At 37.4% G+C, this 27,187-nt stretch overlaps 1 protein-coding gene across 1 annotated transcript in view; it reads left to right on the top strand.

Annotated features, from left to right (window-relative positions):
* NUS1 (NUS1 dehydrodolichyl diphosphate synthase subunit) overlaps nt 1-9,959 on the top strand; it is a 28,633-nt gene extending 18,674 nt beyond the window's left edge. The window contains exons 4-5 of the mRNA XM_058566389.1: nt 3,649-3,748; nt 7,194-9,959. Of these exons, the coding sequence (XP_058422372.1) occupies nt 3,649-3,748; nt 7,194-7,284 (191 nt within the window). The 3' untranslated portion in view covers nt 7,285-9,959. The remainder of the gene's footprint in view (nt 1-3,648; nt 3,749-7,193) is intronic.
* The last annotated feature ends 17,228 nt before the right edge of the window (nt 9,960-27,187 follow it).

Raw genomic sequence — 27,187 nt, 5'->3', positions numbered from 1 at the left:
GGGATCCGAACCCAGGAACCCCGGGGCCACCTAAGTGGAGTGTGCTAACTTAACCACTATGCCACCGGGCTGGCCCAGTAGTTCATTACTTTTTGTTGGTGAATAGTATTCTATTTTATGGATATACCACATTTTGTTTATCCATCAGTTGATGTACATTTGGTTTGTTTGAGTAATGCTGCTATGACCATTTGCATACAAGACTTTATGTGGACATGTTTTCTTTTCTCTTGAGTAGATAACTTGTAGTGGAATTACTAGATCATGTGGTGAGTGAATGTTTAACTTTCAAGAAACTGCTGAACTGTTTTCCAAAGAGTCTGTACCATTTTACATTCCACCAGCAAAGTAGAGGGTTCTAGATTGTCCACATCTTTGCCATGACATAGTATTATCAGGTTTTTTTCCTAATTTTAGCCATTCTAGTGGATGTGTAATAGTATCTCGTGGTTTCAGTGTACATTTTCCTAATGACTAATGATATTGAGCATTTTTCATGTGCTAATTTGTCATTCGTATCTTCTTTGGTGAGGTGTTTGCTCAGAGATTTTGCCTATTTTTAATGGGTTGTTTGTCTTATTTTTGAGTTTTAAGAGGTCTTTATATATTCTGGGTACAAGTCTTTTACCGGTGATAAGGTATGTGGTTTGTAAATACTTTCTCTCAGTTCATGGCTTACCTTTTCTTTTCCTTAATGGTTTCTTTTAAAGTGTTTACTTTTTATGAAATCTAATCTATCAGTTTTTTCTTTTATGCATCATGCATTTGATGTGATATCTAAGAAATCTTCCCCTAATCCTCAATCACAATTATTTTCTCTTGTGTTTTCTTCTAGAATTTTTATAGCGTTAGCTGGTACATTTAAGTCTGTAATCATTTTGATTTAATTTTTGTGATAGTGTGAGGTAAAAGATACCAGTTTTTCCTTCACCACTATTTGTTGAAAAGACTTCTTCCCCTTTGAATTACTGTGGCTCCTTTGTTGAAAATCAGTTTGTCATAAATCTGTGAATTTATTTCTGGGCTTTCTGTTCTAGTCCATTGGTCTATATGTCTGTCCTTGTAATGCTACACTGTCTTGATTACTGTAGCCTACTGAAATAAGCTTTGAAATCAGGTAATGTAAGTCTTTCAACTTTGGTTTTCTTTTTGAAGAAAAGCTTTTTGCTTTGGCTAATCAAGGTCCTTTGCATTTTCATACGCATTTTAGGATTAGCTTGTCAGTTTCCAAAAACAACCCCTGTTTTGGGTTTTGATATCTGTTTTCATAGGGATTGAGTTGAATCTGTAGCTCAGTTTGGGGAGAATTGCCATCTTAATATTTAGTCTTCTCATCCATGAACATAGTATTTCCCTCCATTTATTTGGGTCCTAATTTTTCTCTTAACAATGTTTTATAATTTCAGGATATAAGGTTTATACTTCTTTTGTTAAATTTATTTCTAAGTATTTTGTTCTTTTTGATGCTATTGTTAATGGAATTTTTTTCTGAATTTTATTTTTGGATTGTTTGTTGATGATATATGGTTTTTTAATACTGATTTTGTATCCTGTGACCTTGCTAAAATTCACTTACTAGTTCTAGTACAGTCCTGTGTCATTTAACGATGGAGATATATTCTAAGAAATGTGTTATTAGGCGATTTTGTCATTCTGCAAACATCGTAGAGTGTACTTACACAAACCTAGATGGTATAGCCTACTGCACACCTAGGGTGTATGGTACTAAACTTATGGGACCACCATTGTAGATGTGGTCCGTTGTTGACCGAAACATCATTATGTGGCACATGATTAGTTCTTTTTGTAAAGTCTTAGCATTTTCTAAATACAAGAACACATTGCCTATAAATAAAGATGACTACTCCTGTCTCTGCTCAGTTTTTCTATTTATTTTTTATTCTGACTTTCTGTGTCTGCATAGTTTATTGTGTCAGCCAATGATTTGCACACTGGTTTTGCTCAAATACCTTTAATTTGTAGGCCTTCCAGGATTTCTCTGTGATGTTGGAGAGTGCATTCAAGCTAGTTCTCAAGTCTCCTTGGCTATTACTTTTCATTGGGCTTTCTTGCTGCTCTGTCTCCCACCCGTCCTCCTTCCTCGTTTGCTTGTGTAGTTTCCTCAGCCATGGATGTGTTGAGAGCTTATCTGAGCCCTTATTTCCAGGAGCTCCCTATGAAGTTTCTGGCCATTATGCTGCTTGTCCTAACTGGGGCTACAACCTCCAAGCAAAGCTGTGGGTTTTCCTCTTTTGTTCCTTTTGAATTTGCCACTTCTAGTTGGTAAAACCTTAGGTTTTCACCATCACCCCCTCCCTCGTGCCCACAACCTCCAATTCCACATTGAGTCCATATCTTTTGGCAGCAAGCAAGTCTGCTCGTTTTTGCTGTCAGCCTTGTGCTGGTCAAACTACAATTCTCTGTGATTGATTGGGGTAGAGGCATGGGGTTGGGAGCATTCCCAGGCAGGAAGGCCAAAGACTCTTACTGTTTTTACCTGAAGCTCTGGCTGGTGTTTTGTTTATAGTTTTTTTTAAAGAACAGTTGTCTCCTTCTGGTTAATATCCAGTCCCCTTGATTGGTTTTGTCCAGTTTGATACATGTTTTTTTGGAGAGGATCCTCCAAATCACAATTAGCCAGAAGTCCCTTCTTGTCGTTTTTTTCACTAAAGAGAACTGACTCTCTCAGCAGGCAGAGGAACATGTATTCTGCTGCTTAGTCCATTCACTCTGCCAACGTGGGCTTTTAAAGAGACTTTGTTATGGGAATAATTCTCTAATTACTACTGGATGGGCCCGTCTAATCCAGTCTCCTTATTTAACAAATGATGGAACTAAGCCCTGGAGAGGTTGGGTGACAAGAAAGTTAGAGGCAGAACTGAGGTTATTAGAAAATGTCAGAACCTGGGTCTCTTGGATTATAGCATCTTTTCTGTTATACTAGTGACTCTTTATTTTAAGAGTTTTAAGTAAAAGTTTATTTTACTTTATTTTTATGCAGTTGAAATATCCTTATCCCCTTTTTTTCTCAAGCCAGGTCGCTCATGGGAACCAGTTTGTAAAGCAAAAGAAGGCCATGGCTTTATTGAGGCAGGTGTAGGGTCTCCTTTTCCCCTTCTAGGGGCTCGGGCTCTGGGGAACACTGAGGACTTTTATACGGTATAGCCAGGGGTTGATCTTTCTGGGTCCTTAGCTATAAAATGAGGGGCTTGGGGGAAGGAAGGAGAGTAGATAGTTTTTAAGTTTGCTTTCATCTCTGAAGTTATTTGATCCTGTGGCCAGAATAGGCTTTCGTGCCTTTAAAGCAGTGCAGTTCCCAGGATACCAAGAGAACACTTAAGTTGAGTCTTGAAAGATAGGTGGGATATGGGGGTTGGAGGGTTTAGGGTGGGAGTGGGGTACCCCTCCTTATCAGGTAATCAGTCCAGTTAAATGGACTTTAGGGAAAACTTCCACATTTGGAAATAACATAGATATTAAAGTATATTTTGGGCAGTGGGTTAGGGGTATAGAAACATGCAAATAAAGCATCTGAAGAGAACAGATCCTCAAAGCGTAAGAAGCCAATTTGATGAACAGATTTTGCCCTTGGTCATTTTATTTGTAAACAGTACATGTTAAGTTCATGTGTATTTCTTTCTTTCCAAGGCTCGAATGGTTTCCCTGATCCTGATTTAGTACTGAAGTTTGGTCCTGTGAACAGCACACTAGGCTTTCTTCCCTGGCACATCAGATTGACTGAGATTGTGTAAGTAATGAAAAGTGGACTGACTTTAATTTGATTCAGCAAGTGTTTCTTGAGCCCAGCACTGTACTGTGGTGGGAATTCCCAAAGAATTATAATACTGGATCCTTTCCCTCAGGTATTTCACAGTGTCAGTGGTAAAATAAAGACATATAAATGACTCAGACATAAGAGAGTGTGTGGTTGTGCAAATGTTTGGTATTGACACTATGGAGTGAGAGATCTCTGTGGCTAGAGCTGTTGATTCTGCGGAAACAATGTGACTTGATCCGGGATATGTAAAATGGGTATAATTTTTGTAATTAGAGGAAAGGTGAGAAATGTAGGGGACAGTCAGGGGAAAAAAGAAAAACTGTGTGTGGGGGCGGATAATGGCATCACATTTTAAAGAAGTATTGAGGGAAGTGGCCACACCAGAGCAGAGAGTTAGTGTTAGATAGTAGTATAAGGTGAAATCAAATAGTTTGGGGTGTTGACATTGGGAAGCCTTTAAACCCAGTGTAAAGAATGTGTATAGTTGTTTCGACAGGCAGTAGGAAACAGTTGAGCCTGTGGATAATGCGGGAGTGGTGCTTTTGGGAGATTCGTTTGGCACCTGTGTACTAGAGTAAATTGGATTTGGGAAGAGATGAGGTAAAAAAACAAGTGAAGAGGCCATAGCTGTAATTTAGGGGAGAATACAGTGATGAGAATGAAATTGCTTATTTAGAAAAGAGTTTGGCAAACTTTTTGTATAAAGGGCCGGATAGTCTTTTGCAACTACTCCACATTTGCTAGTATAGCTGAACAACCACAGGCAATATGTAAACAACGTGTGTGACCGTGTTCTGTTAAATTCTATCTCAAAAACAGGTGGCAGGCTCCGGGCTGTATTTGCTGACCCCTGATTTAAAATACAGGAGAGACCTAGGAGCCTTAAAATATATTTAAAAATGAGTCTTGGGAGGAAAATACTTCAAATTCTCTCTCTCATGAGAAGTAATTATCAAGTATATTTGCAGGCCTAGCACTTTACTAATTGTGGTAAAAGTTAGAGAAGAAATGAAATGACTCCTAAGTTTTTAAACCTAAGGGCGTGAATTATGGTGTTATTGAGAGAAACGGGAAGTCAAAGGAGCATTGATTTTGAGGGAAAGATGTTGAATTCCGGGATAAGATGATTTTGAGGCCATAGTCTGTTTAGATGGAAACACTTAGGAGGGCAGATGAAGATGTTGAATTGGTGCTTCGAGGAGAAGTCTAGTACATTTGGGGATCGTCAGTACCTAGGAAGTAGAATTAGTTGAATCTGTGAAAATAGAGGACTTCTCTGAAGTGTACATAGAAGAGCACAGTACCAAGGGTTCTTTAAGAAAGCCCTCAAGCTCGAGGGCAGGAGGCGAAAAGGGTATCAAATAAAAAGGTGGAAAAGAACGTGTAGCATATTAGGGTCAGAAAGGGCTGTAGATCATCTGGTGCTGCCTCATTTTATAGGTGGGGAAAATGAGACATTAATTAAGCTTGTAACATAGTGGAATTAGAACCCAAATCTCCAGATTCTGGGTTTCCTTATGGTAGCATTTGTTTCTCTTGCCTCCTTTTCTCCAAGGGTTTTCTTTTCTTTTCTTTCTTTCTTTTTTTTTTTTTTTGTAAGGAAGATTAGCCCTCAACTAACATCCGATGCCAGTCCTCCTCTTTTTGCTGAGGAAGACTGGCCCTGGGCTACATCCGTGCCCATCTTCCTCTACTTTATATGGGACGCCGCCACAGCATGGCTTCACAAGCAGTGCATCAGTGCGCGCCCGGGATTTGAACTTGCGAACCCTGGGCCGCCAAAGCGCAGCGCGCACTTAACCGCTGCGCCACCAGGGCGGCCCCTCTCCAGGGGTTTTCCATGTCATTTCAGGTGCCTTTCAGGTGGGCTCGGAGAAAGGTAGCAATGATGCTTTGTGAGCTTGGGAGTGGTTTGGAGGGAAGAGTGTGTTTTAGAACAGATAGATGTTGGTTTGAATCTTGGCTATGCAGCTCAATAACATGACTTTGGAAAGCTATTTATACTTCTTTATATTTGTAAATGGGCATTTTAAAATGGAGTTGAGGATTTAAATCTGTTAATGGATACCTAGCACCTAACAGGCTTTCCCAGGGATCTGATACATATGTCTGTCGTAGCTCTGTAACGTTATATTGAGCTTTGCTGTATATCTGTCTGCTGCCCACCAGACTGTAAGCACCGTGATGACAGGAAAATGTGTTATTCATAATGTGGAGAAGTAAGTAGAAGGGTGGAGCCCTGACAGAACAGAGCGGGAAATAGCAAGACCACTTCTGAAGCACTGAGGGGTAGTGGCGCTAAGTGCTAATTGAATGATAGGAGATGAGGCTGTTGATGAAGGAGGTAAAATGAGGAAGACTTAGGAAAGTGGGTAGTTTGAGGAGGACGTTTGAAGCAAGCTTTAGCAAGAGGAATGACATTAGATTTGTCCTTTGAGGATATCATTTCAGTAGAGTGAATAAGATAGAAGGTTGATAGCAGAGATTATTAAGAGATAAGGAGATGAAGGAAAGTAGGTGACTTGTTTCAGAATTCTTGCCAGTCAAAGGAAGGATAAAGATTATATGCCAATTATATCTCAAGAAAGCAGGGGGAGAAAAAGGAAGGATAAAGAAAGCCTCGCTAAGGAGAACCACGGGATCAGGCAGGAGTTCATTCTGCCTGAGTGGTAGGTTTGTTCAGTCCTTGTTTGTGGGTGCACGTATGTGACTGTAGAATGCTGAATGTGACTCTTGTGCTCTGACCCGTATTTGGCTCCCTTTGGAGTTTCCAAAGCCTGACAATAAAGCTGTATAAATTAGAGATTTTTTTTCATGTTAATTACTGAAAATTATTTTAAGTGCTTAAAATACTTAAAGGGGAACCCTCTGGCCATATGTTCACTCTGCCTTTAAAGTGCTGGTCTTCACACTGTAATCACCCCCTTGAGCAACTGGAAATGTGGAGATAAATACTGTTCATTTGTTGGTGCTTATCACACGGCTTCAGTATATCATTCATTACTTGGGAGTGCTGTGCTGCTCTGCCAACGGTAAGCCTGGCTTTCATAAACCGTTCAGTGTTGGCTTTACTCGGACAGAGACGAGTTCTTGAAGTGAATTTGAGTGAGATCCTTTATAAATAGATCTCCAGTTTTGCATTAATCTAGATTTATACTTTAATAGATTCTGAATCTCTCTCTCACTACAAGTTGATTTTTTCTTCTTGTGGAAAGAAGGAGATATTATTTTTACGTGAACTGTTTCGCGGTAAGTTTTACAATCGTTTGGTAGAAATGGTTTGGCATACTCTGTGTTTACAGTTTACTTTCTTCTGTCCTTATCCTCTTTTTTGGTCATTACTCTTCTGGTTCCTCCCCCTCCAAATTACAGTATATCATCTAATTGGTTTTTTTCCTCTGTGCTTTCTTTTCAGCTCTTTGCCTTCCCACCTGAACATCAGTTATGAGGACTTTTTCTCTGCCCTTCGTCAATATGCAGCCTGTGAACAGCGTCTGGGAAAGTAGTGATCCCTGGTTGTATAATCCGATTTCAGGCTTTTGGAGAAAAGGACCCAAGTGACTCTGATGTTTACAAAGCACCTATGAAACCCTCTACACACCTAGTTCATAATCCTCATAATTTATCAACAAACACAAAAAAGTGTCTTACTTGAGAGTAAGAGTATGTGTGAGTATGTGTGTGTGTGTGCGCGCGTGTGTGTATGGAAATAAACTGATAAATGGGGCGGTATTGGAGAAGGAACTATGTACACCTGCACCTTTGAGCAAATAGCAACAATGTTTTAGGAGCTGGAATTTCAGATTTAAAGGCTTCAGCCCCTACTACTTCCCTGTTTTGTGGGGAGGGTAGGGGTTGATTAGAACTCTCTGGTTGTCGTTTTGGGAGGAGGGGAATTATTTTCGTTCAGTCTTTCCTGGTGACCAAACTTTCATTTTTAAGAATAACATATTGACTCATTAAATGGAAGCATTCTGAGTTTGAGAGATCTCCAGAGGAGTGGAGTTCTCTTGCTCACGTGTTAAAAAGTTGCTCAACTTTGGAGCAAGGAGAATGAATACCTGTTTTCAGATGTCCGTCCATTTTCGTCTCATCGTTATTGTCAAACAATGTGACTTGAGAGTGTTGCCCTGGTGTCTTGTGTTCTGGGTTGTGAAGATCATTTGAAAAAGAACTTTACAACATTTAAATACAGAATTTAAAAAATTTAAATATTGTATTAGGCAGTCAAAAAAAGGTGAAAAGGTGGTAATCTTAAAGGTAGAAAGTTTCCTAAAAGAAAGAAAGTTTTGATTTTCTTTTTTGTTTGGTGGGCACTGTGCTAGATAGTACCCAAAGTTAGTTTGAAAAATATTTCAGTTATCTGTGTTTATTTAAAATACACATTTCTGGGAAGTGACCAAGGCAGCTCTTCCTCAAAAGCAACCTGTTCCTCTTTGGAATAGCACATTTAGGGCCATGTCAGAACCCAGGATTTTTACTCAGTAAATCCTGTGGGTGACTTTGCACGAAAGATCTTTAAGTAAGATTGAGACCCATGTAGGTAATACAATATTACCAAAGTCTACAAAAGTAATTTAAATTAATTTTACCTGTTCTCTTTCATGACAGAGAACAGTACTGGTTCTGTTATTTTTTTAAATGAGTAAATGATTTTTTGATAGGTGTTTAATATTTCTTCCCTCACTTCTGATCCTTGGACAGAAACCGTACTTTATATTTGATGGACTGTTTTCAGAAAAATCTTATCAACAAGTGTATAATTGTTATCTAAAATTAGAATGGAGTAGTTTAAATACTAGGTTTCAGAAGTCTGAAAAATAGCAAAGAAGACTGGATTTGAAAAGCAGGGTCTGGAATTGCTTGTCAAATTCTGAAGCTATGAAGAATAAATGTTTCGATTTTGGATTATAAAACCCCATTTATGATTTTAAAAATACACTTGAAATAAAATGATTAAACTAAATTTTGGTTCAGTGATATTACTTTGCACTTCATAGACCTTTGTACATCATAAGACTTGTTTTTTTGTCTTAATTTATTGCTAAAAGTTTTGTGTGAGGCTACAGTATATCTCTAAACTTTACCAGAGAATTTTTTATATCTATCCCCCTGTACTGTGATCCATGTTCTCTTGAGGCATTTTTGCCTTAGTTTAAGACTGAGTTTATGCTTTGTAAACATATGTCTTTTTAAAACATTCTGGAATATGTATGGCTTTAATGAAATAAATTTAATGGGCTTGATTGAAGTGATTTAACATTTGTCAAAATGAAGTTAGTCAAATAAATTATCCACTGGGGGTATAGCCAAAGGTTTTATAGTTGATTTCTTCTCCTTTTATTTTCTTTTTCCATTTCATAGCTGTTAATGTTACGTATCAGAGTAAATCTATAATCTGTGAGCTGAGTCTGTTATAATCCCGGGGAGAGACCCTTTAAACAAGTTGCTAAGGATTCTTAATTCACATGTTGGCATTCCAGATCCTTCTCCTCGTGAGTTCCCCTGCTAGTACAATCTCCACAACTTGAAAGGCATTGGTCATTCTATAATTCCTGCCCCAGTCATCACTAGTTATGCATTATCAGGGCTCCCTTTGTACTCCCAAGAAGAACTGATAATTTTAAAGAAAAGCCTTGTTTATGTGTATTGAGGGATATTGTCTTTAAATTGTTTCTTCTTGACACTCCCCACAATGGAAAAGTTATCACATTAAACCTGCTTTGTGGATGGCAGCTTGGAGTGTAGCAAGAAGTTGGAGGGCTTGAATTCCATTCCCACTTCTGGTTGTATTTTGTTTTTTAAAACTGATTACTGTTACAAAGTCTGAAAGCTGGTTTTGATGTGAAGAGCAAATTATGGTATATTGTGAGTAAGGCCTAATAATGCCTGTCTTAAGAGAGGAAGGTGTTACAAGGTTAATGACAGTGCCAAATACACTGTGCAAATCTACAATTTAATCTTTGAATGTATGTTACTTGATTAGCTCCCTCCTTCAGTGTGATGGTACCATGCATAGAGTCAAATCCTTGTGATGTTTTGTATGGCTGTAGACTTTGGCAACATGTAAATAATGTGTAAAGCCAGTTTTTATTATTAAGGAATCAAATTTATTGAATTTTATTATTGAAAGTTGAAACTTAACATGTATGAACAAAAACAATAAAAGAATATACTCTTTTCATGGACTATAGTATTATGTGAATGCTACGTTTATTCTAAACCTGTAGGGCCTGCAGAAATCTAATGAGAAAATCATATGACTAGATAGCAATACTGTTTTTTTAGGTGGTATGTTCTTTATTGAAATATATTCTCATTTTTACCAGGTGAAACATTTGGAATCTTATAATGTTATTTGCTTTTTGTTAGATAACAGCGGGATAAAATTCAGCTTTGCCATTGCTAGAATTGTGAAGATTCCACAGTAATTAAAATCTGAACTGATTTTTACTGAACATGGAATGCCAAATGAAAAATGTATTTGTGTACTTTTTTAAAAAGAAATGGGACAGTTCTTGTCTGGACAGGAAATAGAAAGGTAAGAACTGTGGTTTGTCTTGCATTGCATAGAGTATTCACTTTCTAACAAGGATCTAATTATAAGATAGTTGGCTTTTTATGCATAATTTTCATCTGAAATCAAGTTTTTCAAAGGCCACATTTTAACTTTGGTTAATAGGAAATGCCTTTAACAAAAATTAGTGTAGGGAAAGTTAAGGATAGTTTGAAATAAAACCCAGGAAACTAGATTAATGACAGCAATTGTACAAGAATCTTAGTTGATAGGGCATAAACTGATAAAATTGGTGGAAAAGGGGAGTGCAAAAAGAATTTGCTTAAGGTTTGAAAAAAAATACACATCCTTTATAGAAAAAATTAGAGAATTCGGAGAAGCAAACGTAAAGGGAAATAACTTCTTATACCATTGCTCATTGATTACATTTTTGGTGACAATCCTACCAGAATTTTTGGTGACAATCCTACCAGAATTTTTTTGTACTTATATTTTAAAAAATGGATCCTACTGTAACAGGTTTAATAAAGAGATTCTTTTTGAACTACAAACTATAAATTAAGACTCTTGCGTTCTGTTTTGTACTTGGTTATTGTGTCTGGATATAAACGGTGACATCAGCACGTGAAAATAAAAGGTTTGGAAAAAATTATAATCCACATTGTTATCCTTAATAAGTAGTTAACCTTGGTCCAAATTTTTCAAGTAATTTTATACTCCTCTCTCTTCCCTCCATCTATCTTCTAGAGATTCAGAGACTATAAATTAATTTTAGCATCTGGTTTCATATCCAGATGATTACAAAAAATAGGTGTACTCCCAGGTAAAACTATTTGGGTTATCCGTTGTTGACCATGTTTATACTCCCCTTCATTTAGTAGTTACAATTGAAGTTTCTTTTATGAGGACAAGAAAAAAATCTGTTGTTTGTTTCGGAGAAGGAAAACCTAAGCAAAATGAAAAAATCAGAATGTAGGTAAGTGCTAACAGCATGGTTATACTTGTATAAAGTATCTAATATTTCCATTCTGATGAAGATTGATTTCAACTGCTTATCTTTAATGGATTTGGTTCTGTGAACCCTTTATTTTGATAAATGTGTATATTGTAATGTTATTCTTCAGTAACAGCTGTACATAACAACTGCCTTAAATTTCTTATTTTTACAAAATTTAATGGAGTAGATGAGTAATGATAATAGTAACCAGCTGTTCTCCAGAGAAGAACCTATATTTTAATTAGATTTCAGATAATTAGAAAGAAAATGGGACATAAATAAAAATGTGGAAGTTACTTAACTGGAGATGTTTGACAGCATTTGTCTAGTGCAGTGGTTCTCAACTGGAGTGATTATGCCCCCCAGTGGACATCTGACCGTGTCTGGAGACAGTTTTGTCACAGCTGAGAGGGGAAAGGAATAATACTGGTATCCAGTGGGAAGAGGCAAAGGATGCTGCTAAATATGGTATAACGCACACGACAGCCTTCAAAACAATATCCGGCCTCAAATGTCGGCAGTGCTAAGCCTGAGAATCTTTGGTCAAGTGTGAATTTTTGGGGGAGGGTGGTGATGATGCCTAAAATATGTTCTAGGGTAGTTGTAAACAAGTTTGTTTAGATTTGCGTATATACACCCTAGTTTAGAGAGAAACATATATGCGTATTTTAATTATTTGAAATATGTTCACTTTTTTCCGCTCATGAGTTCTATTCCTTATTTTCACATTTGTCTTTGATATTCTGAGACACCTACCAGTTTTTCAAAGCTTGTCGGCTTGTTGTCTAAGTTTATTTGAAAGAAGGTAATGTTTTTTGAAAGATAGTAATGTTTTATACACGCATAATGTTATAAGAAGTCCCATGCTTCAAATTACCTGTTGTATAAATATCAAGTTAGCAGTTTCTTTCATTCACCCTGTAGATAAGTGACTTCCACATTATAACCACTTATATTGTTCTTAAAAATAATCTTTAAAATGCTTGTTGTTACATGTCCTATGCTTGTTTTTGAGGTCGTATCTCCAAGAGTAGTGACTAAATCATTGTTAAATTTCTTTGCCTCTTGTTTTTAAATAATTTATCTGGTGACCTTTTTTAGCCCTCTGAACGTAACATTGATCGAAGTGGCTTCAATCTAATGTGATTTCCCCAAATATAACGTGCAATTCAGATAAGTGATTAGAGTGCTCCCCGTGAAGAGATTTCGCTTGGCCTGGAGAAAGATGACTTTTCTGAGGGATAATTTTGGAGAAATTAACCTGCTTGTGTTCAGGTGTACATGGGATATGTATGTGTGTTTGAAAATAGTCCTGATAAGTCTGTCATTGACTTTAGAGTGTGAGGTACAACACCAGATAGAGAGTATTCAGGAGATTAACAGGGTTGCAGGAGGAATATCCAGGCAGATGAGTTCATTCCATATTAATGTATGAGAGACATGGAAGCTGAAGCTCATCCATACAGAGAGACGCAGACTAGCAGGTTGATGGCAGAACCAGACCCCTCAGCTCATGAGGTGGAATATAAGACCAGCCATGATCTCATAGCATGTCAATTAATGATGGTTTTAATTAATTTAAAAGAAAAAAAATCATAGCTTCCCCACTTCTTGTGGGCCCAGGAAAAGAAAAGTGAAGTTAACAAAATGAGCGTGGGTACATATTCTATGCGTGGAGGTAGAAGTAGGGTTATGGCTGCCGTGTCAGTGGGTAATTATTGCCTCGTTCCCCTTCACGGGACCTGTACTATACTCTACTTCCACTTGCAGTATGTGAGAGTGCCTATTTCTTTCAAGTCTGTTGTCAACTTTTAGATTTTTGCCAATTTGATGGATGAGAAATGTTTTTCTGTAGTTTTAATTTGCATTTTGTGGTAGATTGTGTTTCCAAAGATGGCTGTAACAATAGTTCCCATCCCACATGGTTTTTTACAATGTTACCTTGCCAGTTTTCCGTGAGGTAGTCTGTTTCCCCTTTCCTTGAATCTGGGCTGGCATTGTGACTGACTATGATTAATGGTATGTGTCAGAAGTGACATTGCAGCTTGCAAGTCTGCATCTTAAAGATTTGCTTCCTTTTTTTTTGTTCTTGGAGTCCTGAGCCATCACATAATGAGGTCTGTCTGTCTTGCTGGAGAGACTACTTGAGAGAGAGTGAGAGAGAAAGACTTGAGGATAAAAATGATAAGGTATTTCTGTTGATGAATAAATAATATGGTACATATGGAAAAAATAGAAAAGATTTATTATTGAGTGCTTGCTTTATGCCAGTCATTATTTTATACATTTTACACATATTATTTAATCCTCATAACAATTTTATGAGGCAGGCATCATTAAAATTCCCAAATAAGGAAATGGAGACATTGGCAAAAGAAAAAAAAGAGGGAGGCAACTAATAGTTTTGTTACTCTCTGAACAACCTCAACTATTATTAGTAAGTCAGTTGTGGAAGACTTTCCGGCTTCTCAAGTGGAGCCAGGTCCAGACAATTCAGTTACTGCAAGACTTACTGTGTCCTTTATCTGCGACTTAAATGTGGCTCTCAAAACAGCACCGCATACCGGTGGTGCAACTGGCCTAGCAAATGGAAATTGATGCCACCTGCAGAATTTCACAAATGAATCTGGAGTTTAATTTGCTACAGATATATATATAAAATATATATATAAAATATATAGAAGTATATAGTATATACATAAGAGTGTATATATAAATAATAGCATGCTATCAATGTATAATTATTTTTTTTAAGGAACACCTTCCTCATCTAGTAAATTTGGGATTAAGGCAATCTCAAGTGTATAACTCAGTTGAAAACCATATGGAGAATCTTGGTATGGAGATGTGGACTAAAACCTTTTAAAGAAGTCAGTATGGCTTAGGTTTCGTGATCAAACTGGCAGAAATAGCTAGGTTTTTTAAGGCTGTTCTGTCCTAGGACCATACTTTGACACAGCGGCATTTTACCTCTATTGTGGTGGGCTAAAGGCAGGATATAGGTGGAATGGATTGTCTGAAGCACAATTCTATGTTTCTGGCATCTTCTTGCTTCCTCAGGATTGTGCATCTGCCTCAGTTTCCCTTGTTCTTTAATTTTCTATTCATTCTCATAGTGCCTCTTACCCCCTTCTCCTGGCCTCAACTTTCCCTGTGGAGCTTATCCCTTTAGGTGTGTTTTAATTATCTACTGCTAAATAATGAAGTACGCCAAAATTGACTAGCATAAAACAAGAACTTTTATTATTTCTCACCACTCTGTGGGTCAAGAGTTCGGACAGGGAATAGCAGAGATGACTTGTCTCTGCTCCACATCATGTCTGCTGGGGCTAGAATGTCGAAGATGGTTTCCTGACTTGCGTGTCTCATGCCTCCACTAGGAAGTCTCCAATGGTGAGGGTTTGAATGACTCTGCTGGGGTCCTGTGTTGAGTGCCTTGTTCTTCCTGTTGTTCTTCTCCATGTAGTCTCATGACCTCTCCCTCTCCACATGGTGTTTCCATATGGCCTCTGTAAGTGGTGTTTCCAGTGGGGTAGCCAGACTTCTTACATGGTAGGTCAGGGCTCACAAGAGTACAAAAGCAAAAGCTGCCAGGGCTTCTGCCTTTATTGGTTAAAGAGATCACTAGGCCAGCTGAGATTCAAGGAGAGGAGATTACACAAGGACGCTTTGGGAGTTACCAAAGAAAACAGTGTAATGTCAGCATCTCTACCATGTTTTTGTCCAACCATTGTGTGCCTGCACTTGCTGGACATTTGGTGAAAGCTTTTTCTCCATTCTTGCATCAGGTCAGATCCTTATTTCAGTTGCTTATGCACAGGTGCAAAAATAATTACTTACATGCCATTTTTATCATGCTATTGCTTCTTTGGGTTAGGTCAGATTTGTAATAATTTTGGTCAGAGGTTAAAGGCAGAATTTAGAGAGCAATGAGCTGTGCCTTATCTTCAAAATAAAGATCTGATCAGAACAAAGAGGAAATTTCTGAGAAGAATAGGTAAATCCTGTGGGTTGATTTTTTTTTTTTAACCAACATTCTTAAGGTATAATTTATGTAATATAACTTAAGGTTTAATTAACATAACATATATCTTAAGTGTTGTTTCCCTGAATTTTGACAATTTCATACAGCCATGTAAACACTACCCAAAACAAGACATAAATCATTTTTATCACCACAGAAAGTGTTCTCATGCCTCTTTCCGGTCAGTTCCCTCTCACCCCCAGAAGCACTACTGTTGTAATTTCTATTACTATAGATTAGTTTGCTGGTTCTTGAATTTCATGTAAATGGTATAGATATGCAACATTTTGTGTCTAGATTTGTTTACTTACCATGATATTTTTGAAATTCATCTGTTTAGTTAAGCGTATTGGTAGTTCCCTTTATTAATGAGTAGTTTTCTATTGTATGGATATAGCACATTTTGTTCATCCAGGCTCCTATTGATGGACATTTTGGTTGTTTCTCGTTTTTGGCTACTGTAAATAAGGATGTTATAAACAGTCTTGTACATCTCTCTCTCTCTCTCTCTCTCTCTCTCTCTCTCTCTCTCTCTGTGTATATATATATGTATATATAAATATAGACACACACACATATATATATATATACATACACACACATACTTGCTGAGTCGAAGAATAAATGTATAATTAACTTCCAGTATATTTCCAGAGTTCTCCAAAGTGGTGGTACAATGCCAACAGCAATGATGAGAGTTTGTTACTTCATACCATCACCGACATTTGGTGTTACTGGTCTCTTTAGCATTCTAATGGGGATGAAATGTTGTCTCATCGTAGTTTTATTTTGCTTTTATCTTATGACTAAAGATGTTGGATACCTTTTCATGCACTCATTGGCCATTCATATACCTTCTGTCAAGTGTCTTCAAGACATTTTCCCATTTGTATAGTTCTTTATATATTCTAATACAAGTCCTTTGTCAGATCTGTGTTAAAATTATTTTTATCCCCAGTCTGTGACTTGCCTATTCATTTTCTTTTTTGTTTTTTAATTCTTTTTTATTTTTATTTTTTTTGTCAGGAAGATCAGCCCTGAGCTAACATCCATGCTAATCCTCCTCTTTTTGCTGAGGAGGCCTGGCCCTGGGCTAACATCTTTGCCCATCTTCCTCCACTTTATCTGGGACACCGCCACAGCATGGCCTGACAAGTGGTGCGTTGGTGCGTGCCTGGGATCTGAACCCGGGCCGCCAGTAGCGGAGCACACACACTTAACCGCTATGCCACGGGGCCGGCCCCACCTAGTCATTTTCTTAATGATATCTTTTGATGAGCAAAAATATTTAATTTTGGTTAAGTCCAAGTTATCAATTTTTTATTTTATGGTAACTGATTTTTGTTGTCTAAAAATATTTTAGTAGTCCAAGGTCACAAAAGATATTTTTCTATGTTTCTTAGTAGATATTCCATGGTTTATCTTTTATATTTAGGTCAACTTCCATTTGAACTAATTTTGTATATGGTGTGAAATAAGTGCTGTGGTCTACTTTTTCACATATGAATATCCAGTGTCCCAGGACTATTTTTTTACAGACTATTCTTTCCTCATTGAATTAGCTTGGCACTTTGGTCAAAATAATTGACTATGTGTATGTGGATTATTTTCTAGTTTCTTTGTTCTGTTTTATTGATCAGCTTTTCTCAGCTCATACCAATGTCATACTGTCTTGATTAATATACTTTGTCTTAAGATCATATAGTGTAATTCCTCCAACTTTATTCTTTTTCAAGTTTGTTTTCCATGCTAGACCCTTTGCTTTTTTAAATAAAGTTTAAAATCAGCTTTTCCAGGTCTGTAGAAAAGCTTCTTAGGATTGCATTGAATCTACAGATCAATTCTGGAGAGAATTCAAATCTTAAAAATTTTGAGTCTTTCAATATATGTTCATCATATCTCTCTCTATTTATTTGGTTTCATTAATTTCTTTCTGCAATGTTTTGTGTTTATTTAGTATAGAGGTTTGCACATCTATTAGGTTTATTTCTAGATAATGGATGCTTTTTTAATATCTTGTGGTATTGCTAATTTCACTTATTAGTTTAGTAGCTGTTTGGTAGAAGCTGTATTTTTTTCTTTGTATACAATCATGCCACTTGTGATTAAGAATAGTTTTGCTTCTTTCTCTCCCATATTTATGCTTCTTATTTGCTTTTCTTGCCTTATCAAACTAGCTGGGACTTCCAGTGCAGTGTTGGAGGGAGTACACATCCTTGTCTTTTCTTCAGTCATAAGGGAAGCATTGCCATATTTCACCATTGAGTATGGTGTTGGCTGTTTATCAGATTGAGAAAGTACCCTTTATTTCTTGTTTCCTGCAAGTTTTTATTTTTTAAATCATTAATTGGTATTGACTCTTATCCATTTTTCTGTTCTCTATCTATGGAAATTATTATATGACTTTTCTTCTTTACTGTCTTAATGTGGTAAATTACATTGATTTTCAAATGTTAAACCAATCTTACATTCTTGGGATAGACTCCACTTGGTCCTGATATATTATACTTTTTATATATTATATCAATTCTTTGTTGAATTGAGTTTGTTAATTTTTGCTGAGGATTTTTAAAATGTTTGTGAGGGATATTGGCCTATGCTTTTTTATTGTAATATATTTAGTTTTGGCGTGAAGGATATGCTGGCCTCACAAAACAAGTTGGGAAACATTCCTTCTTCCTTTATTTTATAGAAGAGTTTACTTAAGATTAATATTATTTCTTCCTTAAATGTCTGATAGAGTTCATTGATGAAGCTTTCTGAGCCTGGAGTTTTCTTTGTGGTAAAGATTTTGATTATAACCACAATTTCTTTCATAGATTTATGTCTATTTGGGATATTTATTTGTTTCCTCTTGAATAAGCTTTGGTATTTTGTGTTTTTCAAGAGATTTGTTCACTTCATCTAGCTTGTTGAATTTTATTGGCATAAAGTTGTTTATAATATCCTTTATCATTCTTTCAATATCTGTAAGATCTATGGTGATGTCTTCTCTTTTACTTGTGATATTGATAACTTGTATTTATCTCTCTCTTTTCTTGATAAGTCTTTCCAGAGATTTATTAATTTTACTAAAATTTTTCGGGAATCAGAAGCAGTTCTTAGTTCTAGTTTAGCAACTGAGGACAAGTTATTAAGTTTTTCAGATCTCTATTTGCTCATTTGTCAGAGTTGATCTAGATCAGTAGTTTTCAAAGCCTTTATTTACAAAGATGTAGAACCCGTTTCTTTCAAAAATCTTATTTGAAGTCCTAAATATAAAACAGATAAAAGAGAAACTTCTCTGATTAAAAATCCTTTCTTAAAAAGGGTAAATAATATCCCATTGTATGTATATACCATATTTTCTTTATTCATTTATCTGTTGATGGACATTTAGGTTGTTTCCACATCTTGGCTATTATGAATAGTGCTGCAATGAACATGGGAGTGCAGATATCTCTTCAAGATCCTGATTTTAATTCTTTTGGATAAATGACCAAAAGTGGGATTGCTGGGTCATATGGTAGTTCTATTTTTAATTCTTTGAGGAACCTCCATACTGTTTTCCATAATGTCTGCACCAATTTACATTCCCACCAACAGTGCACAAGTGTTCCCTTTTCTCCACATTCTTGCCAACACTTATCTTTTGTCTTTTTGATAATAGGCATTCTAACAGGTACGAGGTAATATCTCATAGTGTTATTGATTTGCCTTTTCCAGATTATTAGTGATGTTGAGCACTTTTTCATATATCTGTTGGCCATTTGTATGTTGTCTTTTGATAAATGTCTGTTCAGATCCTTTGCCCATTTTCTAATGAAGTTATTTGTTTTCATGCTATTGAGTTATATAAGTTCCTTGTATATTTTGGATCTTAACCCCTTATCAGATATATTATTTACAAATATTTTCTCCCATTCTCTAGACTATCTTTTCACTGTGTCAGTTGTTTTCTTTGTTGTGCAGGAGCTTTTTACTTTGATGCTATCCCATTTGTCTATTTTTGCTTTTGTTGCCTGTGCTTTTGGGATCGTATCCAAAAAAATAATTGCCAAGACCAATGTCAAGAAGATTTTTCACTATGTTTTCTTCTGATAGTTTTATTGTTTCAGATCTTACATTTAAATCTTTAATCCATTTTGCATTGATTTTTGTATATGGAGTGAGATAAGGGTCCAGTTTCATTCCTCTGCATGTGCAAAACCAGGTTTCCCAGCATCGTATTGAAGAGATTGTCCTTTCCCCATCATGTGTTCTTGGCACTTTTGTCAAAGATCAATTGACCGTGAATACATGCATTTACTTTTGGGCTCTCTATTCTGTTCCATTAGTCTGTATGTCTGTTTTATGTCAGTATCATGCTGTTTTTTTTTGTTTTTTTTTATTGCAGTAACATTGGTTTATAACGTATCAATTTCAGGTGTACATCATTATACTTCTGTTTCTGCATAGATTACATCATATTCACCACCCAAATACTAATTACAATCCATCACCACACACATGTGCCTAATCATCCCTTTTGCCCTCCTCCCTACCCCCTTACCCTCTGGTAACCACCAATCCAATCACTGTCTCTGTTTGTTTGTTGTTGTTTTTATCTTCTACTTATGAGTGAGATCATATGGTGTTTGACCTTTCTCCCTCTGATTTATTTTGCTTAGCATAGTACCCTCAAGGTCCATCCATGTTGTCACAAATGGCTGGATTTCATCATTTCTTGTGGCTGAGTAGTATTCCATTGTGTATATATACCACATCTTCTTTATCCATTCATCCCTTAATGGGTATTTAGGTTGCTTCCAAGTCTTGGCTATTGTGAATAATGCTGTAATGAACCAGGGGTGCATGTAGCTTTATGCATTGGTGTTTTCATGTTCTTTGGATAAATACCCAGCAGTGGAATAGCTGGATTGTATGGTACTTCTATCCCTAATTTTTTGAGAAATCTCCATACTGTTTTCCACAGTGGCTGCATGTTATGAGAGATTTGGGGATTTGATCGGAGATGTAAAAGAAACTTTCCACTCCAAACAAATGGACTGAAGGTATATTTTATTATATAGAGGAGAGTAAAGGCGATAGTCTGCAAACAGATCCAAGTAGGTCAAATATTAAGCGGGAAAAACATCAGCTTGACTGGAAAGGGAAAACATCCACATCAACTGAGATAGTGGCAGATCCGAATAGGTCATATAATGAGAGGGAAAAACATCAGATTGATTGGAAAGGGAAAACATCCACGTCGACTGAAGAGAAATGACACAAATCAACCAGAAAGAGAAACACTAGGTTGGCTGAAAAGAGAACACATCAGATCAGTTACTCACAACATCCACGCCCCACTGCTGGGGAGAGGCCCTTCACTTGACACAGCTGGGAGGGAATCTGATCATCAGAGGTCCTGAGCAGGGCATCCCCTCCACCGGTGAGACTCTCACCAGGCCTCAATCTCCAGCAGTTTATATAGCATTGGTAGTTTCCAGAGTAAACAGTTACAGAGTTTACAGAGCAAGCATTCAATGTTCCCATGCACAAATGGTTATCAGTGGCATATGTGCACTGAGCCTCCTGGCTATCGTCCGAGCCTGGCAGTTGTGTACATGCATTGTTTTCCCTGGTTATCATCCCAGCCCGGCACAGATGGCCAGTCTGCCCCAGGCTACGATGCCCAAAGGACCTTGAGATGTTACAAATTGCAACTATCTCCATGGCAGAAAGGCCAGTTCCCAGGAAAAATGCCAGTTCCCACCACACAGAAAGCAGCTTTATATTTCTTTGTGTGCTGGTGGCTGTAGGCTAATGGAACAGCCAAACATGGCTCTACTCATGTCAAGACACTGCACCAGTTTGCACTCCCACCAGCAGTGTAGGAGAGTTCCCTTCTCTTCATATCCTCTCCAACACTTGTTGTTTCCTGTGTTGTTAATTATAGCCATTTTGTGGGGCGTGAGGTGATACCTCATTGTAGTTTTGATTTGCATTTCCCTGATAGTTAATGATGTTGAACATCTTTTCATGTCCCTGTTGGCCATCTTTATATCTTTTTTGGAGAAATGTCTGTTCAGGTCTTTTGCCCATTTTTTTAATTGGGTTGTTAGTTTTTTTGTTGTTGAGATGTATGAGTTCTTTATATATTTTGGAGATTAACCCCTTATCAGATAAAAGTACTATGCTGTTTCGATTACCATAGTTTGTAAGTATGTTTTGAAATCAAGTAGTGTGATACTGCCCACTTTATTCTTTTTGCTCAAGATTGCTTTGGCTATTCACAGTCTTGTGGTTCCATATGAATTTTAGGATAGTTTTTCTATTTCTGTGAAAAATATATTGGAATTTTGATAGAGGCTGTATTGAATCTGTAGATTGCTTTGGGTAGTATAGACATTTTAACAATATTAATTCTTCCTTCCATGAACATGGGCTATCTTTCCATTTATTTGTATCTTCTTCAATTTCTTTCATCAATGTTTTATAGTTTTCATTGTACAGGTCTTTCACCTCTTTAGTTAAATTTATTCCTATTTTATTTTTTTGATACTATTGTAAATGCGATTGTTTTCTTAATTTCTTTTTTGTATAGTTTGTTGTTAGTATATAGAATTTCAACTGACTTGCATATGTTGACTTTGTATCCTGCAACTTTACTGAATTTGTTTATTAGTTCTAACAGATTTTTGGTGGAATCTTTAGGGTTAAGATCATGTTATCTGCAGAGACAATTTTACTTCTTCCTTTCTTATTTGGATGCTTTTTATTTATTTTCTTGCCTGATTGCTCTGGCTAGAACTTCCAGTACTATATTGAATAGAAGTGGTGAGAGTGGGTATCCTTGTCTTATTCCTGATCTTAGACCAAAAGCTTTCAGCTTTTCACCATTAAATATAATGTTAGCTGTGGACTTGTCATATATGGTCTTTTTTATGTTCAGGTACATTCCTTCTATACCTAATTTGTTGAGAATTTTTATCATACAAGGGTGTTGAATTTTGTCAAATGCTTTTTCTGCATCTATTGAGATGATCATATGATTTGTATTCTTTATTATGTTAATGTGGTGTATCACATTTATTGATTTCTGGATGTTGAACCATCCTTGCATCCTAGGCATAAATCCCATTTGATCATGGTGTATGATCCTTTTAATGTGCTGTTGAATTTGGTTTGCTAGTATTTTGTTGATGATTTTTGCATCTATGTTCATCAGGGATATTGGCCTGTAATTTTCTTTTCTTATAGTGTCCTCATCTGACTTTATTATCAGGGTAGTGCTGGCCTCACAAAATGAGATTGGAAGCATTCCCTTCTCTTCAATTTTTGGGAAAAGTTTGAGTCAGATTGGCATTAATTTTTCTTTAAATATTTGGTAGAATTCACCGGTGAAGCTGTCAGGTCTTAGGTTCTTCTTTGTTAGTAGGTTTTTGATTATTGCTTTGATCTCCTTAGTTGTTATTGGTCTGTTTAGAGTTTCTAGTTCTTCATAATTCAGTCTTCATAGGTTTCATGTTTCAGGCAACTTATCCATTTCTTCTAGGTTATCCAATTTGTTGGTGTATAAATGTTCATAGTTATCTCTTATAATCCTTTATATTTCTGTGGTATCGTGATGTCTCCTCTTTCATTTATAATTTTATTTATTTGAATCTTCTCTTTTTTCTTCTTAGTCTAGCTAAAAGTTTTATTAATTTTGTTTCTCTTGAAAAACCCAACTATTTCATTGATCTTTTCTATTGTTTTTGTAGTCTCTATTTCATTTATTTATGTTCTAATCTTTATTATTTCCTTCCTTCTGCTAGCTTTAGGTTTAGTTTGTCCTTCTTTTTTAGTTTGTTAAGGTGTAAAGCTAGATTGTTTATTTGACATCTTTCTTTTTTCTTCTTGTAGTCATTTATCTCTATCAACTTCCCTCCTAGAACTGCTTTTCCTGCATCCCATAAGTTTTGGTATGTTGTGTTTCCACTTTAATTTGTCTCAATATATATATTTTAAATTTCCCTTTTGATTTCTTCTTTGACCCATTGGTTTTTCAGGAGTGTATTGTTTAATATCCACATGTTTATAAATTTTCCGGTTTTTTCCTCTTGTTGATTTCTAGTCTTATACCGTTGTAGTCAGAAAAGATATTTGATATGACTTCAATCTTCTTAAATTTAAGACTTGTTTTGTGGCCTAATATATGATCTATCCTGAACAGTGTTCCTTGTGGACTTGAAAAGAATGTGTATTCTGTTTCTGTTTTATGGAAGGTTCTGTATACATCTGTTAGATCCATTTGGTCTATGTTATTGTTCAAGTCCACTATTTTCTTACTGATTTTCTTCCTTGATGATCTGTCCATTGTTGAAAGTGAGATATTGAAGTCCCCTACTATTATTGTATTGCTGTCTATTTCTCTCTTCAGTGCTGTTAATATTTGCTTTATATATTTATATGCTCCTGTTTTGGGTGCATATATATTTACAATTCTTATATCCTGTTGATGAATTGACCCCTTTGTCTTTATATAGTGACCTTCTTTGTCTCTTTTCACAATTTATGACTTAGAGTCTAGTTTGTCTAAGTATAGACTTCTCCCTTGGTTACCATTTGCGTGGAGTATCTTTTTCTATCCCTTTGCTTTAAGCCTATGTGTGTCTTTAGAGCTCAAGTGAGTTTCTTATAGGCCGCAGATTGTTGGATCTTGCATTTTTATCCATTCAGCAACTCTATGCCTTTTGATTGGAGAATTCAATCCGTTTATGTTTAAAGTAATTATTGACAGGTAAGGATTTACTATTGCCATTTTGCTCATTGTTTTCTGATGGTTTTATAGTTCCTTTGTTCCTTTTTTCCTCTCTTGCTGTCTTTGTGGTTTGATGATTTTCTGTAGTGGTATGCTTTGATTCCTTTCTCTATTTCTCAGACTTTTTACTTGTGGTCACCATGAGGCTTACAAAAAACATCTTATAACAGTCTATTTTAAACTGATAACAACTTAACTTTGACTGCATACAAAAACTCTACACTTTAACTTCTCGCTTCATGTTTTATGTTATTGAGGTCACATTTTACATCTTTTATATATGGTGTACCCATTAACAAATTATCGTAGCTATAGTTGTTTTTAACACTTTTGTCTTTTAACTTTTATACCAGAGTTAAAAGTGATTTATGCACCACCATTATAATATTAAAGAGTATTCTGAATTTGTCTGTATTATTACCTTTACGCTGAGTTTTATACTTGCATATGTTTTCATGTTGTTAGTGTCCTTTCATTCCAACTTGAAGAACTCCCTTTAGCATTTCTTGTAAGGCAGGTCTAATGGTGATGAACTTCCACATCTTTTTTTTTGTCTAGGAAAGTCTTTATTTCTCCTTTGAATTCTTTGTCAGACAGTTCATAGATCTCTTTAGGGTTGGTTGCCTTTGGTAGTGTCCTGTTTCCTTGATTATTCATGATGCTTGTGGCCTTGTGTTGGTGTCTGTGCATTTGAGGAAGTAAACACCTCTTCTAGTCTTTACAGACTGGCTTTGACAGGGAAAGTCCTTCACCAGTCATCTCATCCAGAGATTCTGGGTGGGTCGTCTGGTGTCCACAGGCTGGCTTGTCGCTGGAGTCCTCGGGCAGGATGGTAGGGTGTCTGGGTCAGCAGGTGGGCAGGCCTGGTGTTTGGGCCCACAGGGGCTACTAGGTCAGGCCTGGCACCTGAGTCCATGCTAGCAGGACTAGGAACTGGCTCCATGTGTACAGGCCTGGATCCTGGGTCCACAGGGGCCAACCGGGCAATGGGGACAACTGGAGTGGTGCTGGAAAATTGTTCTTTGGAGGCATGCATGGTGACTGGATCTATGGGGGCCAGCCTGAAGCCTGGATCCACAAAGGCCAGTCTGATGCTGGGGAGGGCCTTGAGCATGAGTCTGCAAGGGCTGGCCTGGCAACTGGGGTTGGCCCAGTACCTGGGTCCACAGGGATGCGCCTGGTTCTGAGTCTGTTGGGGCTGACCTGGTGCCAGGGTCTACTGGAGGCAGGTCTGGTGCCTGCGTTCACAGAAGCAGGCCTGATGTGTGGCACCGGGGTGTTAGGCCTGAAGCCTGGGCCTATGGGAGTGGGCCTGGAGCTTGGATTTCTGATGGTCAACCTGGTGCTAGGGTGAGTCTGGAGCCTGAGTTCACAGGGGCAGTTCTGGAGTCTGGCTCTGTGGGGGCCAGCCCAGCATCAAGATCTGCTGGAGTAGGCTTGGACCCTGGTTCTACTTGAGCCTGGGGCCACAGGGGCTGGTCTGGCACTGGAGTGGGCCTAGAATCTGGGACCTTATGGGCAGGTGTGGAGCCTAGATCCATGGGACTGGCCTGGAGGTTGGGTCCACAGGAGCTGACCTGGCACTAGGGCAGGCCTGGAGGCTGGATCACAGGAGCCAGTCTGGAGATTTGGGCCGTGGGGTCTAGCCTGGTGGTGGAGCTAGCCTGGCCTGGCACCCGGGTTCACTGGGGTGGGCCTGGTGCTAGGGTCCACCATGAAGCCAGGCACTTACTTCACTCTCCTTCCCTCATGGGGAGGGTGTGTCTGTGCTGCGCTGCCTGGGCTTGGGGGCAGAGTGTTGGGGATAATGTGAAACTGTCCTTCCTACCCTCTCCAATGCATCTTTTCTTATTTCTGTACTCCATCCAGGTGCTGTAATCTCTCACCTGAAATCCTTAGCTCTTGTGAAGGTATTTTCATGAGTGCATAGTTGTTCAAATTGATGTTTCTGCGGGGGAACAAGCGCTGGAAACTCCTGTCTCACCATCTTGCTGACATCACTCCAAACTGCCTTAAAACTAGACAAAATAAGGGCCATTTTTTGAGGCAGTAATCTTGTTGCTACCCATGGCTTGTTGTATAAATCCCATTTCTCAAAAAGAGTTGCAGCATCAGCATATTTCAACAGAGTGATTATTAAGCATATTTGGCTCTGATGAAGTCAGATTCACTTCTTAATGATCTTTATCAGATGGAAAATAGCAAGTTTTGAATATGTTAGTCTTTGTGTGGTGAATATTTATGTATTCTTTGTTTTTTCCCAGTGATGTTGTGTCAAAAATAGCATTTGACAAATCAGTCAACTGAAACAAAATTCTGAGGTCACCTTAACACCTATCCATTTCATTAGGGGTAGAGTCATATCCATTGTGTTCATTTTTCTTGTTTTATTTTCATGGCTAGACACATGATTTAAGGGCAATTTACTTGGATAAATCATATTTCTATTACATATGCTACATGAAATAGAAAGGACCAAATTCTTCTATCAGAGTATAGGAATTGATTAGACATATACATCCCTACCTCATAAGAGAGGAAAGTTTCCTTTGGTGTCTCCTGAGAATATTCAGGTGTGGGGCTTCTGGAGTGAAGAATTCGTTGTACTTCTGAGTTACTAGCTGATGTTTCTCCTATTGACACTGTACATCATCATGCAACAGATTCTGTTTCTCCCTTTGCACTGACTACAAGGATGCTCAGAACCAAGTAGTTGTTCTAATTTTATTGAGTATTATTATCAGCTCTGTCTTCAATACTGTAATTTTTAGCCTTATTTTTCATTAACCCAAATTTCCTCATTCACTTATTTTAGTTTTTGAAAAGCTTAATGGCTATATTTAGGTTGTCCTAAAAAAGTGAATCTCACGTCTGTCTACGTTAAATTGAAGGGTGTTGAGAATGGGGCGAGAGTGTTACCCAGGCTCTGGCAGCTGGAGGAGTTATTCCCATCAGCAAGAATAAGCCAAGTCCTGCTGGTTCGTGCCCTTGTACTTCTCTCCACTGGGCTCTGACACTTGTCCACCTGGTGACAGACACATGCTGTCTCCCTCTGTCTCTCCTTTCCCATGCACCTGAGCAAATGCTTCTCTAGGCAGATGTTC

The sequence above is a fragment of the Diceros bicornis genome, chromosome 23 (assembly GCF_020826845.1).
Source record: "Diceros bicornis minor isolate mBicDic1 chromosome 23, mDicBic1.mat.cur, whole genome shotgun sequence".
NCBI classification, from domain to species: domain Eukaryota; kingdom Metazoa; phylum Chordata; class Mammalia; order Perissodactyla; family Rhinocerotidae; genus Diceros; species Diceros bicornis.
The sequence above is the reverse complement of the archived record's forward strand: the minus strand, read 5'-3'. Positions and strand labels throughout refer to the sequence as shown.